The sequence below is a fragment of the Cyprinus carpio genome, chromosome B7, assembly GCF_018340385.1.
Source record: "Cyprinus carpio isolate SPL01 chromosome B7, ASM1834038v1, whole genome shotgun sequence".
Taxonomy (NCBI): Eukaryota; Metazoa; Chordata; class Actinopteri; order Cypriniformes; family Cyprinidae; genus Cyprinus; species Cyprinus carpio.
This window is the reverse complement of record NC_056603.1, coordinates 17,601,631-17,620,273: the sequence shown is the minus strand read 5'-3', so window position 1 is coordinate 17,620,273 and position 18,643 is coordinate 17,601,631. Positions and strand designations below refer to the sequence as shown.

Sequence of the window (18,643 nt, the reverse complement as noted above, 5' to 3'; positions counted from 1 at the left end):
TTTTAAATATATATATATATATATATATATATATATATATATATATATATATATATATATATATATATATATATATATATATATATAGGACACAGGGTTGTCAGTGTAATTAAATCTTAGCGCACCTAAAATGTGCAGTCAAATGTGTGTTCAGCGTAAATATGTGTATTTTTACGGTCAAAACAAAGTCGTCTGTGTGTTTGAGCGTCCTGTGGCGCTCGTGTGGTGGGGGTGGTGTAGTGTCGCCGTCGCGCGCTCTCTCTCTCACACACACACACACACACACACACACACACACACACAGAGAGAGAGAGAGACTCGGACACACAGGTAAAATGGCGTCGGGGGCCATTTCAGCGGAGATTAAGAAGATTACCGATTTACGTGTGGTAGACCTCAAATCAGAACTCAAACGAAGAAATCTGGATGTTACTGGGGTAAAAAATACACTCATCGCAAGGTTGAAGCAGGTACTTTTAATTTAAAACAGTAAATTACGATGGCGTGTGGATAAATGATCGCGAGCTAGCTTGATGGCTAAGGAGTTAGCCTAGCCGTTTGTATCCTAAAACATGTTTGCATGCCGGAATGTTTTAATGCATTTAATAACAAGATGTAATGCCTGTAGTTGGAAATCAAGTTTCTGACAGAATTGTCAGTTTCAGAAACCTTATCTGCATGGATTTGTTAAGTATTTTAGACTAATACTTAATTATTTTAACAAGCGAATGCAGCTAATGTTACAACGCGCTCAGATCAGTCGCTGCAACTTCAAACCAATTCACCATCTTTATTTACAATCTTAATGAGCAGTCTGTTACAGTAGAATAATCTAATAATGCTGACTCTTAAAATATGCATAAATAGCTGTGTTACTAGATAGAAACAAGACTTTGGTGAATGCAAACCAGCATATCACTTGCCTAGTTTCACTTTAGTTTAAAGCAGGTTAGTCCAAATTTGTCTAAACAAAGAATATTATTATTATGCTCAGATCTTTTGCATGCCATGTGTTCAACAGCTGCACTATCATAGATCATTTATGCAAAGCACAGTATAGTCTGAATCATTGTTTCAAATATTGAGATTCCTATAATTATTTGAATGGTCATGCGTTCTTGTCTGAAGCAATAGAAGATGAAGGTGGAGATCCAGACAACATTGAGATCACCCTATCAGCCGAAACGCCCACGAGAAAACACAGCAAATCTAAAGGTAGACCTTCACGCTCCGATCCCAGCTCTTTTATTTAAACCCATGTGTGTCTTTTCCAAAAGTTGATTGGAAAGCTTTATTATACATCCTCAGGAAAGAAGACCGACCTGGATGCTGACACCACCATGGAAGAGGAGTCCTTCTCTAAGGTATGGGAGTGGAATTGTTGCCACATATTGGGTTCATTGAAACTGGACTAATAAATTAGTAATGTGTTAGTATGAATGTTAGGTACTGCTTTATAAAAACATTAGGTCTAATAATCTACACAGATATTGCATAAGGCCAATATAAATCTTTACAAGCTTTTATATTGTTGGATGTGTAACCTTATTATTTACAGTTTGATAAATAAATCTTCATATTTTAATGTGTCTGAACAGTATATGAAAGTATTATATAATGTTCAATTTAAAAAAAAGTGATGTGACATACAGCCAAGTGTGGTGACCCATCCAAAGTGATCACACACAGCAGTAAACACACACACACCCGGAGCAGTGGGCAGCCATTTATGCTGCAGCACCCGGGGAGCAGTTGGGGGTTCGGTGACTTGTTTAAGTGACACCTCAGTCGTGGTATTGCCGGCCCGAGACTCGAACCCACAACCTTAGGGTTAGGAGTCAAACTCTCTAACCACTAGGCCACGACTTCCCCACATTATTCATGAAAGAATGAATAGAACATGAAAGAATTTATGTACCACTACATAATTTATGTAGTGGTACATAAATTATATTCTCAAACAAGCTATTTTCAAAGTTGAAAGTGGTAGTAAATTTAGTTCATTGGTAATTAATATAAAATCAACAATACATGTTAAAAATGTTTAATATTTATTGAATTTCTTATGAACTGTGACTTGGTAATGAGTATAGATGCACCGATCAATCGGCCAGGGATCAGAATTGGCCGATTTTCCTCATGATCGGCCTGGATCGGTGTCCGGCCAATCAGTTTCACTTCTTTCCAATTTCGAGCCAATCCGTTTTGTTACCAGCAGCACAGGCAATAACGTCAGCCGCGCATTCTCGTTCTCTTCTCTCCGACGACCACTTCTCTCTCACACACGTCTCATTCGCACCGATTAAATGGTGCTTGTACTGGCATTATTTTAGTCTTTCCTGCAGGTTTCGCACTTACACCTTAAGCGCGCGCACCACCACGTATCTATATTAGTGGAGCGCACAAGCCGCGGTCAGTCTCAAACAGCTTGTGAGCCACAAATACCAAAATGAGTGGCTAACTGCATTCAAATATATATGAAATTATGTCAAAATGCCCCTCTTGGCGAGTATGCAGTTAAACACAGTCAGTTTTTGAACAGTAAAGAGAATGCATGTAACAGTATATTAGGCCCGAGGATAAACTCTTAAACGGTCCGCTGTCCAATTTTCCTGCTGCTGTCTGTCATGTTCATCAAAGAACAAAAGACAAAGAAAATCACTTTCTGCTCTTGACTGAATACGTTTTATAACTTCAATGGTAAGCATTAATTTGTATTTAATTTTTACAATGAAGACTACAGAAATTTAATTTGATGAAAATTTAATTTTGATTACTTTAATTTCTGTAGTATTTCTCACCTGAATAAAAACTTACTTAACCTGAAAAACTTAGTTTCATAGCTCTCTTTATTCTGTTGCATTTATTTGTGCTGTTGTTTGCATTTTTTTTATTTGTGAATAAACTTGTTTTTTTATGAAAATAAAAATTTGCATTGAAGAAAAGTAGATTTTTGTATATGCTGTCAGTTATAGTTCTTAGAAAAAAAAAATCTGAATCAGCAAAAATCGGTATCGGCAGATCACACTAACGAAAAATCAGAAATTGGAATCGACCAAGAAAATTGTATTCGGTGCATCTCTAGTAATGAGAAGTCAAAGATGTAACACAAACTGATTTCTGAACTGTTTTTTAATGTACAATACTGATCAAAAGTTTGACATGTAGCAAACTATACTATATGGACTAATGTATTGGGATATACCTCTAAATTTAGTTCAGGGCCCATATTCACAAAACATCTTAAGGCTAAAAGTAGCTCATAACTCGCCAATTTAGGACTCCTAAATTTTTGATCTGAGAGTATTTCACAAAGCGTTTTGGCACATGAACTAGCTCCTAAATCTGTGAAGTGTTAGGAGTAGTAAAGAGGAGTCCTAAGTCACTCAGACCAAGCCACAAACTATTCCTAAAATTTTGGTTGCCATTTTAGAAACATTTGACTATAATAAGCTTTTAAAAAGGTATCACCGTTGGTTTTGGAGGATATCACTACTCCAAATATTCCTTTGATTATATCCTTGTTTTCATTAACCAGTTGGGCAAGAAGTAACAGTTGTTCTTGTGTTCAGTTTTATTTATTTATTTACGTTTGCATGTCTTACTATCAGCAATCATTTTTCTTCTCTGTTAATTAAAAGGCTGTTTATATCCACTAATTGTTTTTGAGAAGTTCACATGTAAGAGGCTGACGATAAGCTGAACATATACTTGTTTAATTAGCTACACTTAGCTTGCTTTTTAAAATCTTTATTTGAATGTGGCAATTAACATTTTTAAATTTTTAAACCTCTATTTGAATACAGCAACATAATATTGTGCTCTACAATATTTCCATGAATAAATCTTTGACAGAGACTATCAGCCAATCACTGTGTGCATAGTTAGTTAGCATACTGACATCATCCATAGCAACGAGGTCATCCCCGCCCTTTCTCTAAGCTTAAGACTTCTCTCTATTCTTTAGTAAAAGTTTGTCCCAGCAGCTCTGTGAATTAGCTTAAAATCTTAGCTAATTTAGGAGAACTCCTAGTAGTAAGATAAAATGTTTTGTGAATACGGGCCCAGGTGTTTCAATCAGACCCTTTTGCCACAGATGTTTAAAATCAATTACAAACATAAAAAAAAACAGGGTCATTCTGAAGAGTTCATTGAATTCAAGCATGGTACTTTGATCTGTAAGTGGAAGCAACCTAGCCATGACGTGGAAGACCACATAGTGTCACAATGCAGGGTCCTGAGGTGCATGGTGATGAGCAAATGTTGCCAATGCTCTGCTGATTCCATTCAGTTCCAAACTTCCCCTGGCATTAATATCAGCACAGAAACTGTTTTGCAAGAGCTTCATGGAATGGGTTTCCATGGCTGAGCAGCTACTTGCAAGTCTCTCATCACAAACTACAATGTCAAGCATCAAGTGGAGTGGTGTAAAAGATGCCACCTCTGGACTCTGGAGTGGTGACGGAACCTTAATGCTTCTGCATACCAAGACATCTTGGAAAATGTTATGCTTCCAACTTTGTGGGAATAGTTTGGGGAAGGCCCTTTACTATTGCAGCATGAATGTGCCCCAATGCACAAAGCAATGTCCATAAAGACATGGTTGAATGAGCCCTGCCCTCAACCCCATCCAGCACCATTGGAGTGAACTGGAACAGATTGCGAGCCAGACCTTCTTGTCCAGCATCATTGCCTGACCTCACAGATACTCGAAATGGGCAAAGCTACCACAGAAACACTCCAAAATTTTGGGGAAACCCTTCACAGAAGAATGAAAGCTGTTATAGTCCCAATACTTTTTTCCTTGGAGTTTTTCTGTTTCAAACAAACATTGTTGTTTTGAAAGAAAAATGTATCGTTTCCACAAAAATATTATGCAGCATATCGTTTTAAACTGTGGTAATAAATGTTTTCTAATCACCAAATCAGCATATATTTAAATTGTAATATTTCACATGATTACTATTTCTACTGTATTTTGATCAAAGAAATGTAGCATTTGTGAAAATAAGAGACTACAAAATTTTGAACGCTGGTATATTTTTATGGTTTAAGCATTTCTTTGAAAATTGTTTAAAATGTTGTTTTCATGCTTCTGCCAAAATCACTTTAAGTTATTTAAAGAATGTAAAAAAAACAAACAAAAAAAAAACTTTAATTACATATTTCTGCAAATACCATTTGTGACCAACCCAACATTTTAAAAGGAGTAAATAAAAAAAAAAAAAAATTCAGAGATCATACATTCAGTGGCAATAAAATGTCAAATGTCAATATATTCTAATATTTTAAGTATCAGTAATGATCCCCAATTCTTTATTAACATTAGAAATGAAATTCTTATAGAATTTGTTTGTTTTATTTTCAGGAGACTGAGGAAGAGGAATCTGAAAAAGGTATGTCTGGTCACTTATTGGGGTGGAGATGTAACATTTGTTTTTCAGGTTTCAGGCGGTTGGACTTCTCTTGCTTCCTTTTTCTTTTGATGTTTTTCAATTTGGGCATTCTAGTCAGACACGTTGAAAGCGGGTCTTTCACAGACATTAAAACTTCCCATCCGGAACACGTGCTGCATCAAAGGACAGATAACCCTTCACCATTTGTGTTAACATCAGTGATAATCCTAATCTCATCATCTAATTCGTTCAAGAGCACATTACCCTGCCACCACATTTCATCAGCAAGAGGAGACCTTTCACCCGCTCGATCTCCATTCAGAACACCACCCAAGCTTCAGCAGGCCACCTCTTTCTTTCTGTAGAGACTGGACTACCTCCTGAAATGGAGACCTTTGTTGACTGGTCAGAACATGATGCATGAACCTCGTTCACCAAAGTCTTGACAATTCTTTCTGACTGCAGTATAGCCGGCATGGCTTAAGTGGACCTCAACATCACTGCTCGTGCTTTGAACTCATTCAAGACTGGATGCAGCTCAGTGGACGTCCATTTTTAGCCGTGTTACTGGACAGAGTACTATGAACAAGGCTAGATTTCTCCAATGGATCAGAGAAGATTTGACACCCTGTTTTTGATTTGCCTCCATCAGCTGTAAAACGAAATGGACGGTCAGCGAAAGTGTCTGAAAGAGGACTCTCGACATGACCACAAGAAGCCGAGTGACATCTGGCAGGAGGACTTGCATTATGGAATAGATTTGGATTTTCACTCAGACTGAATGCATGTCTGTAAAGCAGAGAAGTGTGTCAATGTCACCCAGCTGTGGAACCTTCAAAATGTGGACCAAGATAGTGATGTTCATCATAGTCAGAAGATTGTTCAACATCATCGTTGTTCTCTAAGGAATGTGTTTTTATGTGTACCTGTGGTTTCCTCACCCACGATGACCACTAACACTAAACTTGCTCTTTGTTGTACTTTCTAGGTCACGTAGCACGAGATTTGAATGTTAAACGATGTGTTTTTTTGCCATGTTTTATGCTTGTTAAATCCCTCAGATGTAACTGATACTGATGATGCTACTCGTGACAATTCTAAAACCTTCTCCTGTAGACGGCCTTGCAGAGCCCGAGGTTGAGGTAGGAGTGGAGCCTGATCTTGAGGCTGAGACAGAGGTGGAAGCAGAAGCAGAACCCGAGCCCGATCCTGATGCCGAGATTGAGGCTGAGAGAGAAGCCGAGTCTGAAGTCCCAGCGATGGAGGCCTTGGAGAGCGAACCTGCTCTTGAACCCATAAAAGAAGTTGAGGATGACAATATATCTGTCACCATCCAGGCCGAAGATGCCATCACGCTGGATGTAGATGGCGACGATCTCCTGGAAACAGGTAAACATGTGAAACTTCCAGATTCTGAGGCAGACAAGGGCTGCGAAGAGCTTGAGGCCACTGCTGAGATGGGGCAGGAGACTGAAGCGATAGATGGCCACAAGGATGGTAAGAGAGATGACGGGCTGATGTCTGATGCCGGCAAGAAGGACAGCAAAGAGGCCTTGAAGAAAGGAGAAACGGGAGACAAGGAAAAGGATTCTGGGAAGAAAGGCCCCTCTTCAACTGGGGCAACAGGTCAAGCAAAGAGGTTTGTCTTTCTATGTCAGTTCTTTAAGATACTACTACCAAGTTCCAGCTCACTAAGAACTCAGCATTGTGGGTAGCAGCAAGATTTTTTTCATAACAAGTTGTTCAGTGTACCTAATCCCTGCCTTTGGTTTGCTCTTTTGGTTTGGTTTGCCATTTTTTCAAGTTTGGTAATTGGTGGAGTTAAACGAGGAGCTGAAAACACGTCTGTTACGCACACATTTCCAGCACTTGCTTTTCCAGTCCCTACTTATGGGTTAAAAAAAGAGCAATAGTTCCAGTGATGTCAGAGGGGTTTGTCAGTCCAGTGAAGTGATTCTCTCTGAAGTTGAACACCCTCCTGAGGATTGAGTCATTGGTCAAGGGAATAAATTGGCAGAAAACCTGACCCACCTTGCTCCTGTGGAAAAGCAAGAGAAAGAAGCCTTATTGGAGTTTTGTCCGAGTGCAAGCCTTGCCTATGGGGATTCTTTTGTTGTTGTTTTTTGGTTCTTTTTCTTTTTCTGTAATGCACCAAACATTTGTATAACCTTTTGTTTGTTGTTTGTTTGGAAATGTCTCGATGCCCCACAGTCATCTTCTCTCGTGCTCTGGTCCTCATTAAAGTATTTCTCTCTTCTTGTCGCTCTCATAATATTCACATTGTAGCTCTTCAAAAGACAGAGATGGAAAGACTACAAAAGATGAAAAAGGTATGACTTTCCTAAATGGGTTTTCATTTTGAAATTTTGGTTTATAAGCAAAAACTAGGACCAGTTGCATAAACTAAGCCTCTATTGGCACTTTTCCACTGCATAGTACAGCTCCGTACGGTTCACTTTTGGGGGGTTTTCCACTGGGTACGGTACCTGGTACTTTTTTTAGTACCACCTTGGTTGAGGTTCCAAGTGAACCATACCCTTACCAAAACGTGACATAAAACTCTGCTGATCACGGATTGGCCGAAGAGAATATTTACTACCTGCGTCACTGAAATTGCATCACAAACACAAAAGAACCGCTAGATTTAAATCAGCACAGCCAGCGAAGGATTGAATGCAACTGTTTTGAACGAGCGCACCTTTTTTTAACAACTGAAAAGATTAGTTGTCTGTTGAGAAAGTACAGACGTTCCTCTCATTGATAGCGGAGGAGCGGATCCAGCGAGAGCTTGATGGGCCGACGCGGAATGAAAAAGTTTATTTTAGGAGTCGTTGCAGTAGAGGATGCGCAACTATATCGACATGTGAACAATCCCGCCCACTCTAAAGTGATACTAAATTGCAGTGGAAACGCAAACCTTGCCGAATCGTACCACGCAGTGGAAAAGCGCCATATGTTCTAGTCTGATCTAGTCTGACCAACTAGCAGTTAGCCAAAGGGTAATCAGTCTTATTTTTGGATTCAACTCAGACTAATCTACATTATGTAACCGAATTAAAAAAAAAATTCACCAGTATTAAAGAAAAGAAATTACTGATTAACTTTTAAGACTAGTCTTAACCTTTTATGCAACCAGTACCTGGTCTAAGTGATGAAACACCAGTATTATCCAATTCTAAAAAATCTAAAATTAGAAGCATCATTATTCGGAAAGTTATTTTGCTCTGATCCTCAAGTAGAGTGTCTTCTTAAGCCTGTTATCTGTCTTCAGGAAGTGGCAGCAGCAGTACCAGCTCTACTCGCAATCTGTGGGTGAGCGGCCTGTCGTCCAACACAAAAGCAGCTGATCTCAAGAACCTCTTTGGCAAATATGGAAAGGTAAAGGCTCTTTGTATATGATAAATAGGCACCAGCTTGTAATTAACATGTTTGTTGTAATTAAGGATCGTGATGTTGACAGCATTTTCAAAATGTTTGTTTTCAAAATAGGTTTTTAGTGCCAAAGTGGTCACCAATGCTCGTAGCCCAGGAGCTAAGTGTTATGGATTAGTTACCATGTCATCCAGTGCAGAAGTGGCCAGGTGCATCTCTCACCTGGACCGCACAGAACTCCATGGACAACAGATATCTGTGGACAGGGTAAGAGCTTAACCATTGTGCTTTAACAGTGGGATTTTCAACATATTTAAGGACTGTTTATGAGCTTTACAGTCAAACATCATCAATAGTGTGTGCTTTCGTGAAAAATAAAAAAAACTCTTGGTACTTTCAAACTTGATCTCTGATCTCGTGGTATCGTCCTCATAGGTGAAAACTGACCCATTTAAAAAGGACTTCTCAAAGAAGGAGGGAGAAGAGAAGACAAGTTCCAGTAAGATTTCTGGGGAAAAGCGCACTCCAACTGGAGCAAAAACTTCAAGCAAGTAAGCGTTAATCCAGTTTTAATCTCTTTCTGTTCTTTTAAAGGGGAGGAGTATTTCAATGCATTGGTTATATTTTTCCCTCCTTCCTTTTATTTTCAATAGGACACCAGTTTCATCTAAGAAGGAAGAGAAGAAATCATCTGAGAAGGACTGCAAAGACGTCAAAAAACAGGACTCCAAAACCAACAAATCTGATGCACCTTCTTCCAATTCAGGAGCCGACGCAGCAAAGAAAGATGACAAGAAACATGGACGTATGTTACGGTTTCCCTACTGAGGAAGTTTAAAAACTTAAGACTTTATAGTTATGTGTTTAATGTTTTCCCATCTGCAGGAAAGAGTCCAGGCAATATGATGGTGATCAACCAAGCTAAAGGACAGCAACACTTCAATAAATCTCGTCCTCCTTTCAGAAGGGGCGGGAGGTTTGAGAAGGTACCACAGACATCCTCAGTATGTACTGTTTTACCATGTAAAGAGGTTTTTATCAAGGCCAAATTATCCGATTGTCTATTTCTCTCCAGCCTGGTCCTCCCAACATGATGAACAGACGTCCCAGAGGGTTCATTCCACCTGCAGAGGTTTGTTAACTCTGAAAACATTATCTGAATTAGTAAGGCCATATGCACTCTCTTTAGTATTTTGTTTGACCAGTTTACATACTTGCAGATGGAGAAAGGCCGTCCCATGCTTAACAAAGGTGGCAACAAAGACATCCTGCCATTTGAGAAGATGAAGGAACAGAGGATGCGTGAGCGCATGGTCAGGATGGAACACATTCGCAGGGCTATGGAACTGCGCAGGTAGGCATGCCTTCCTTTTCATTTGTAAATAAAATGGCAAAGTGCTTAAGCAGCATTTTGTAATGATGTTTTGTTGTGACGTACAGACGGCGCGAAGTAGCAGAGCAAGAGCGCCGGGAGAGGGAACGCATCCGTATTATGCGTGAGCGTGAGGAAAGAGAGAACCTGATGAGAGAGCGGCAAAGGCTGGAGGTGGAAAGGCAGAAACTCGAACGTGAGCGCATGGAGAGAGAGAGACTGGAACGGGAGCGGATCCGTATAGAGCAGGTATAGCCACGATACACCTGCCTTTGGAAACTCAAATCTGGGATTTTTTCTTTACAATAATATGCTGTGTGTGCAGGAGCGACGCAAGGAAGCGGAGCGTTTAGCTCGTGAACGCGAGGAGCTGAGACGGCAGCAGGAGCAGTTGCGTTACGAGCAGGAGAAACGAAACAACTTAAAGAGGGGACGTGACGTTGACCAGAGGTGTGTGAACAATACTATTAGATATTCATTTTTAGGGTATAGTGGTCTCTAAGATTTAAATGGTCAATGTTTTTTTTTTTATTCTCTGTCTGTGCAGGAGGGAAGACCCGTACTGGAATAGTGGTAAAAAGATGCAGACTGAGCCAGAGGGTCGGATCAGTCAAGGCGGAGATTACAACAATCGACAACAGAACCGCTTCAATGATTTCAACCCTAGAGACCGGAACCGATACCAGCAGACATCAGCTGTGCAATCCAACAACTTTGATAGGTAGGCATTCATGAACAAGGATGCAATTCCCAAACACAATAGGACAGGTAGGAGAAGAGACTTCAGATTTTCAGTTTCTGTTTAATCTTTTTAGCAGGCACTTTTATTCAAGTGAGAATTTAATACAAGTTGCGGCAACCTACCAAATTTCCAAATTAGCAGAAGTTAAAATTTGAGAAATCAACAGCAAGCGAGGAATTAGTTTTTTTGGGGTTTTTTTTTTTTTGCAGACGCAATCGCTTTGACGGTGAACCTGAAGCAAAGAAAAATCGACCTGCTCCTCGTCGTGAAGGTTCAGGGTTTGAGCGCTATCCTAAAAACTTTGAAACCGTGCGGAGAGCAGAACCACCACCTCCACCTCGTGCAGAGCTGCGCGACAGCGATCGCCGAGAAATCCGCGACCGTGATGAGCGCAGACAGGGGTCCATGCCTGATCGACCAGCTGGTGGCAGAGCGCCACCCCCCGTCATTGCCCACTCCCGTACCCCCAGAGACAGCAGCCATGCTGGCTGGAAGACTGATGGGGGAATGAATACAAAACAAGGAGATGTCAGGTACAGATGAGTTTCTGTTTGTACTTGAGGTTTGGTTCTTTTTAAGTACCTGTTCAAAACCTGTTCCTGTTCAAAATTTTCAAGTGAAATTTCATTACATTAGCAGTTCTTGAACCTCTGCTTTCTTCCACCAATGTAGACAGGAACAGTACTATGACAGCAGTGTTAGAAAACTTTTTTTTAAAGTTGTTCCAAACCTATATAACCTCCTGCTAAACACAGAAGATGATATTTTGAAGCATGTTGGTAATCAAATAGTTGTTGCTCCCCATTGACTTTCATAGAATTTTTTCCCTCCATACTATGCAAGTCAGTGCGGACCAGGTATTTTAATTTTCAAAAAAACTATTGAATCAGCCTTGAACTCACCAGTTATATTTTTTAATTTATTAATTGAATCTAATCAGTTTAACCAGTTTTTGACGTTAACCACTGGCTAGGGCTGCACAGTAAATTGAAATGAAATCGAAATCGCGATTAGACAAAAGCTGCAATTGTCATGCGTATCGTTCAGTGAAGCACAGTTCTGTGATCAGCAGTAAGTCTCCTTCCGAAGGCCAGAGGGCGCTCTCGCGTGGAAACTCCAAATACGACCCGCAGAAGAAACCCAGGAAATGCCTATAGCTGTTGCTGAATAAACAAGATTTAAATGCTTTCATTGATTCAACGTGACTAATAAACACACCACTACGACAATATATGTTTATCTGAGTTCTTCTTATTATAATTTTCATTATAATAAAGTGTATCTATAATGCAGTGCTGATCGACATGGCCTTTATCACTGCTTAAAATACTATGAAATATGCGTGCTTTATTCTGTGCAAGAAGCCACATCCTCCACCACAGAAGGATTTATTTCAAACACTCAGCTGACGTTACGAAGTGAGTTTCGAGTAAATACATGTTATTAAATGTGGTATTTTACGTGCTTTCAGATGGAACAGCATTTACTACATAGAGCCGTAGTTCACTGACAAGCTACGCAAATAGCGGTCATATTCGTGTACGATTACTTCGATTTCATAATCGTACGATTATATCATCTGTGATTTTTTTTTTTTTTTTGGCATAGCTTGTCGGAGAACTACGGCTCTGTGTAGTAAATGCTGATCCATCTGAAAGCAGGTGATGGAGATTTACTACTAATTACAGAACCGGCTTTACTGACGAGATGTGCATGACAATCACATTCAATTAATCGTGCAGCCCTACTACTGGCCATTATTTATTTTTTTTGTTTAGAGCTTTTGCTCTCTGTGACCTGTTCATTTCATTGTAGTGTGTAGAACACTACCAAAGACTGATATTTCAGGCTTGGCTCTTCTCGAGCTTCTGGTAATCAGTGATTGCTGCTGACTGTATTACAGGGCAGTGCGTATGCGTCCAGAACGTCCAGGCAGAGAGGGTCCCGGACCTGCCATGAGGGGGGTGTCCACAGCCAGCCGTGGCAGAGCCAGCTTCAACAGCCGAGATGGTAGCAGACCTGTGGTCATGGGAGACCAGGTAAAGTACCTAACATGCCTCTGACACATTCTTTTTGTTGCCAGTTTTCAAATCAAATGTCATATTACCTCCCTCTTTTCACAGCAGCACTTCAGCAGTGGCAGACAGGTGGTGGTGGAGCGGCATGGACGCGATCAGGGCCCCAGGAAAGACTGGCATGGGGCAGCAGGCTCACAAAGCGGAGGATTCACAGATAACCACCGAATGGGGGACAGTCGACCTGGGATGATGGCACCACACTCCAGGTTTGTTTTGATCATGCATGTAAAGCATGCATTAGAGATCACAATTCTGATTCAAACTCTTCTCACAATCTTACGATTGAGCTATGTGCATTACGGCTGTTTCACATCACAAGAATCAGCGGAGCACGAGCAGCGCATATTTTTGTCACTTCTCAGGTTTATGAATGAGTGGATCAGCCTCAACACTTCCGATGTGAACGCTCTCATTCATTATCCTGGGCAGATGTGTGGGACAAAACGTGCTGCTCACACTCTGCTGATGCTTGCAGTGGGACACAAGCGTTAAACCAAAGACTAGCGACTTTGTTAAACCCTTTAAAAGTATGATCATCGCAAATGCAACATTCAAATGTTTACACTGCCGTTGATCCGGAGACAGCAGCTGCCTTGTAAATATACAGTGTGAAACAGCTTCACAAACAGTCTTTACATCCGTAAGTTATTTCCGTGTACAAATATTTAAATAACAGAAGTAGTGGGATAAGTTTATAGTTTGGCTGTAGCAATCAAAATATATTATTTATAGATTATTTTGACACTCGTATGTATTGTAATGATTATTTTGTTATGCCAGGAGGTGGTGACCAGTGACTGTTTAAGAAAAGTATGTCACTGAAACATGTATAAGATAGATTTATTCATAAATGCCAAGTGTCCATGAATAAGACATTGACACCTTTCAAATAATTTTGTAAATTAATAATTTTTAGTATAGACTGAAGTAATGAATATTTTGTAAGAACCTCTACTAAATGAAAATGTTTTTAAATAGGGATATAACGATTCACTCAACTCACGATTCGATTCATGATTTTGATTTCACAATTCGATTCACGATTTTATATTATTTTTTTAAACAACATGAGATTTAAGATAAATTAAATTAAATGTGTAGTTAAATATAACTATAATAATATACTAATATAGCACTTGCATATTATTGCTCTTTTGTTGGTTTTGATTGCTTCTATTGTCCTCATTTCTAAGTTGCTTTGGATAAAAGTGTCTGCTAAATGACAAAATTTAAATAGAATGTAAATGTAAATAACAAAACTAGATTGAAATTTTAAAACAAGCCATAACACAAATAAAAGAAATCTCTTTATATAAACAAAATAAGGCTTTGTCTGTGGTCTTTCCTTTTAAAATTAGAGGCAACCACTGCATTTGAATCATGATCCAAACAAAGATGCTGCATACATGCAACATGAGCAGTTTTTAATCTAAATTAGAGGCAAAAACAGAATGGTTTGACCTCAGTTTTGTGAAGCTGTACATAAAATATCTGCATGAAACAGCAGACGAGCTGAACGAGACGCAGATTCACCCTCTGCCAGCAGGTGCCACTTAAAGCGTTTCCTTGATTTCTGCTGTAAACAAAACAGCGCTGCACTTTTATTTATTTTTAACAGCGCTGCACTTATGAACTTTAATATGCATTATACAGAGGCAAGATGAAAAGAAAAAATACCACTAAACTCTTCTAAAGACAGTAAGTTCCCCTCAGACATGCATTCATACAAACTCCTACCCCTAAATGAATCGCGATTTGTTTAGCATCTTAACCGATTTGAATCGATTGTCAACCGGCTGGCGGATAATCGTTACATCCCTATTTTTTAATTCTCTTTAGAATTGCAATCTTTCAATTTATCAGGTCACATATATCAATCTGTTATATGCCATTTTTGATTATACCTACTCTATCCATCTTATTTTTAACTTGAAATGTGCAAGGTTTCCAGTGTCAGCCGTATCCAATCGTAGGCACACTGCTTTGTAGACCAAATAGTTTTATCATTCACTGGACCTTGTTAAGGCTTGTTCACACCGGGACGAATATTGCGCGCGATTATCGCTGACATTTAACGCCTCGTGACTAAACAAAGGGCTCCAATGTGCACACCGACGCACAAAACGCAAGGTGTAAAAGCGTCATTTTTTTTAAAAACGCATCTGGCTCTTTTTTTTGGGTTTGACGCACCACGTTAAAAACTGGACGACCAAAGAGATTGGTGCTTTTGTTCACATGCCTGGAGCTGCTGAAGTTACAGTAAAACATGACTTGTGGCGCTCAAGCACAAAACAGTCTTGCCGAGCACACATTGATACCTAACGACGAAGAGGAAGTAGACCAAGAAGATACATCGAGGCAAGATGAATGTAGAGCTGCAAAGGGCTTTATGACAAACGCGACAGCGACTACAAAAATCTCAAGAAGAGGTAGTTGTTATGGAGAGGAATTGCAGATCAAATAGGATTGGATGTGTACTGGGGTATTTCTGTTTTTCATTAAGCGCCACCTAATGTCAGGGAGTGAATTTGCATGCTCACTCGGCTCATCACCAGTGAAAATCATTTGGGTATGAACACAAAAGACGTGTCGAAAAACGTTGGTGATAAGCCTGCCATAATCGTTTGGTTTGCTAGTTATTTACTCATGGTGGCAAATAGTCTCGCTCATTTACAGGAAATAACATTAAGTCTTCAGTCTTTCCTTCACGTGTTGACTTTGTCTGTGTATTGATTTGCCTGATTGTGTCTTTCTGCAGTCATTCCTCCTCTGGGATGAACCGAATTGTGCAGATCACTAATGTTCCCATGGCTGGCGGCAGCGGAGGATTCAAGCCCTTCAAAGGAAGGTTCTAGCATCTGACTCTGCAGTGGAAAAATATAATTTCTGATGAACTTTTTGATGTTTTTAATTGGCTGAACCTATAGCCATTAGATTATTGTAAAGATTAAATTTGGTCGATTTTGTTGTCTTTATAAAAATGTAGGTTTTTGTTTCCTGAACTGTTCTCTGGTGACCTGTAAACAACCTTTGTGCACATACATGTTCTCTTGGCATTCTATAGGTGCAACTGTACAGCTTATTTCTTAACCAGTGTTTGTTTAGATAACTTTAACTTCATGTTTCAGATACTCTCATATGCTTTGGGCAGACTACTGCGTGTAGCACTGGACACATCTGTAATTCCATTAACATTTCAGTATGTGGCTTTTTTGATGATTCTACAACTTGATATTAAATTATGTAGATTATGACCGTCTCTGTATAGTTTGCTTCTGTTTGTGCAGCCGTATCCACCCACAGTTGAATCTGTGGAAGAAAAAATTTAGAAAAACGGAAGTTGAAGACTGGATGACATCAGAAGAATCACACAGACTCACGGACCAGATTTCCTTTAATCAGATGTATTGTCCCTCGTCTAAGGCATTTGTTACAGAAAAGTTGTCCATGTACTTATTGACATTATTGGGCTACATGTTTTTGGTCATTAATGAACCTTGGAAGTTGACCCTTATAATATCCTTATTTTATTATTTTGTCCATTTTCTTTTTGCCAAGTTAAAATGTTTTGTGTAAATATACACGTATAAAGGATATAAAATTGAAATTGTAATGGGACCGTTTTTTAAAATGATTTAGAAGCACATGTATTCAGTTGTTAAACATGCATTACAACTGCATTTCCATTATGGACTGACCTGGTAATATTAACAAGACAAATGCATCAAGGGAAAACTCCAGTTCCCATCATTGGCAGAAAGCATGTGTGCCTGTTTAATCTGTGGCATTCAGAAGACTATTACCCTCCCTGGTCATTAGTTTTAAATCACCCTTGGTAATGCCCTGTCAACATGGATCAACTCAGTCAAAAGCTCTTATCATTTGTTGCTTTCATTCCCATATCGCTTGATGGCACCAAGAAACTAAAACATCAAATTAGATTCATGAGACGTCTTGCAAACATTTCCTATCTGAAAGGGCAATGAACAACATCTAAATGGCAGCATTTACAACAAACCTGAACCATTAGAAAGTTCCTTATTACGTTCAGTTCTTTAAGCTCCGTAAGTACAAGCCTTATTGCAAAAATGATATTTATTGAGTGTTATGAATCAGGTTCAACTGTAACCAAACAAACTCTGGTGATTCTAATTTTGTATAAAAAGAGGTATATTTCTCATCTAGTGCATTCAATGTAACAGTGCATAAAGAACTAAAATGGTCTAGGACCTATAATGGAGCTTCAATGGGTGCTGCACACCAATGGCCAACTAAGCAGACAAGGCCTTGGAATATTTACTGATATTATTTGGAGGACAAAAATAGCTTTAGCTAAATATATGAAACAGTTTGAAATTTTTCATCTATTTATTCTTTGATTTGGGCTTTTTGCTTTATGGAGATCGCACCCACAAACTCCATTTTTTCCCCCTTTCCATAAATATGACATTTCAGTATGTATCCCATTAACATGTATGTCCTTGTGACAATTTACACATCTGCAACTAACAAGATTCATTTAGAAGCTAATGGTTAAAGCTGAAGCACATTACAGAAGAATAAAGTTATTGGCAATCAATACAAATGACACAATCTAATGCACAATAGGTATATATTGTGTGTGCTGGAGAAGTCTGTTGCACATTGTCCTTAATCACTCCTTAACCAGACATGCCACTGATCAAAAGCACCTTGGAATGTCCATATTTAACCTGACCTGCAAGAGTAACAGTTGAGGAAGTGTTTGAATCAGAACCTAAGTGTCAGCTTGTTTACACAATGAAACGTTTGTTCTCCCAAGTTTGATGAAAACGGATGATTTATTTAATATCATCCCATTTCACCGCACCAACCCCAGTACAAACCCTTTAAGACATTTCTCTCCCAACTCTATAGTGACTAGCTTGTGCTTCCTACCATGACACCAGTTGCAGAGGTGAAAGAAGCTCACTGATAAATGAATGTAAATCCAGTTTGTGTAGTGTAATACCATAGTGAATGTGTAACCGAACCATAACCCTAGATGTTATTATAGTGTACCTTCTAGGGAATGATAAGAACATGACAAATACAGACTAACATAGACTGTTGTGCACTTTCTGGCTAAAAGATTATTAGTATTCCAACCAATTAATCTCAGGTAACATCTTGGAAAAAAAAAATATTTATGATTCCTCCTAGAAGCCCAATTTGGGGTTGAAATAGTAGTTACAACTATAAAGTTTATAGGGCTGTTCATATCAAGGACGATAACTATAAAGTTTTAAGCTTTCCAAATTCTATGACATTGTGTATTCCACAAAGAAACAATTGAATTTCAGAACATTTTTTTTTTTAGCTGAAGAACGACTAAAACTTTAAAAATCTTGAGCATTTAATACACAACTACTTTGCACTTATAATAAACAGCATTATTGTCTGTTGGTGTGGACCCTAGTCAGATTACACGCCATATTGAATTTGACGTAACGACGATGAAAACGCGACAAACTTTTATCTCGCGCCACACGATCATGTGGTTCATATCGCTTGCAATAGTTCATAACGAACTGGCACTAAGAACCTGTTTGAAGAGACTGCAGGAGGGACTCTATATGTGAAGCAATTTTCAGTAAATATTAATGCATAATGTCGTTACATTGACTATATTTATAGTAGCCTTGGCTTACTCAGTTTTTTTTCC

General features: G+C 39.1%; 1 protein-coding gene across 1 annotated transcript; it reads left to right on the top strand.

Moving 5' to 3' along the window:
* Window positions 1-281: 281 nt before the first annotated feature.
* sltm (SAFB-like, transcription modulator) lies at window positions 282-16,214 on the top strand. Its single transcript, XM_042727618.1, is given in 21 exon segments — window positions 282-470; window positions 1,128-1,215; window positions 1,309-1,364; window positions 5,369-5,396; window positions 6,458-6,509; window positions 6,511-7,035; window positions 7,683-7,726; window positions 8,668-8,774; window positions 8,886-9,035; window positions 9,204-9,319; window positions 9,422-9,573; window positions 9,654-9,754; window positions 9,844-9,900; window positions 9,989-10,122; window positions 10,209-10,389; window positions 10,466-10,590; window positions 10,688-10,861; window positions 11,092-11,415; window positions 12,786-12,921; window positions 13,006-13,166; window positions 15,719-16,214. Coding segments are annotated over 21 exon segments (2,943 nt in total). The 5' UTR covers window positions 282-335; the 3' UTR covers window positions 15,816-16,214.
* Window positions 16,215-18,643: the final 2,429 nt, after the last annotated feature.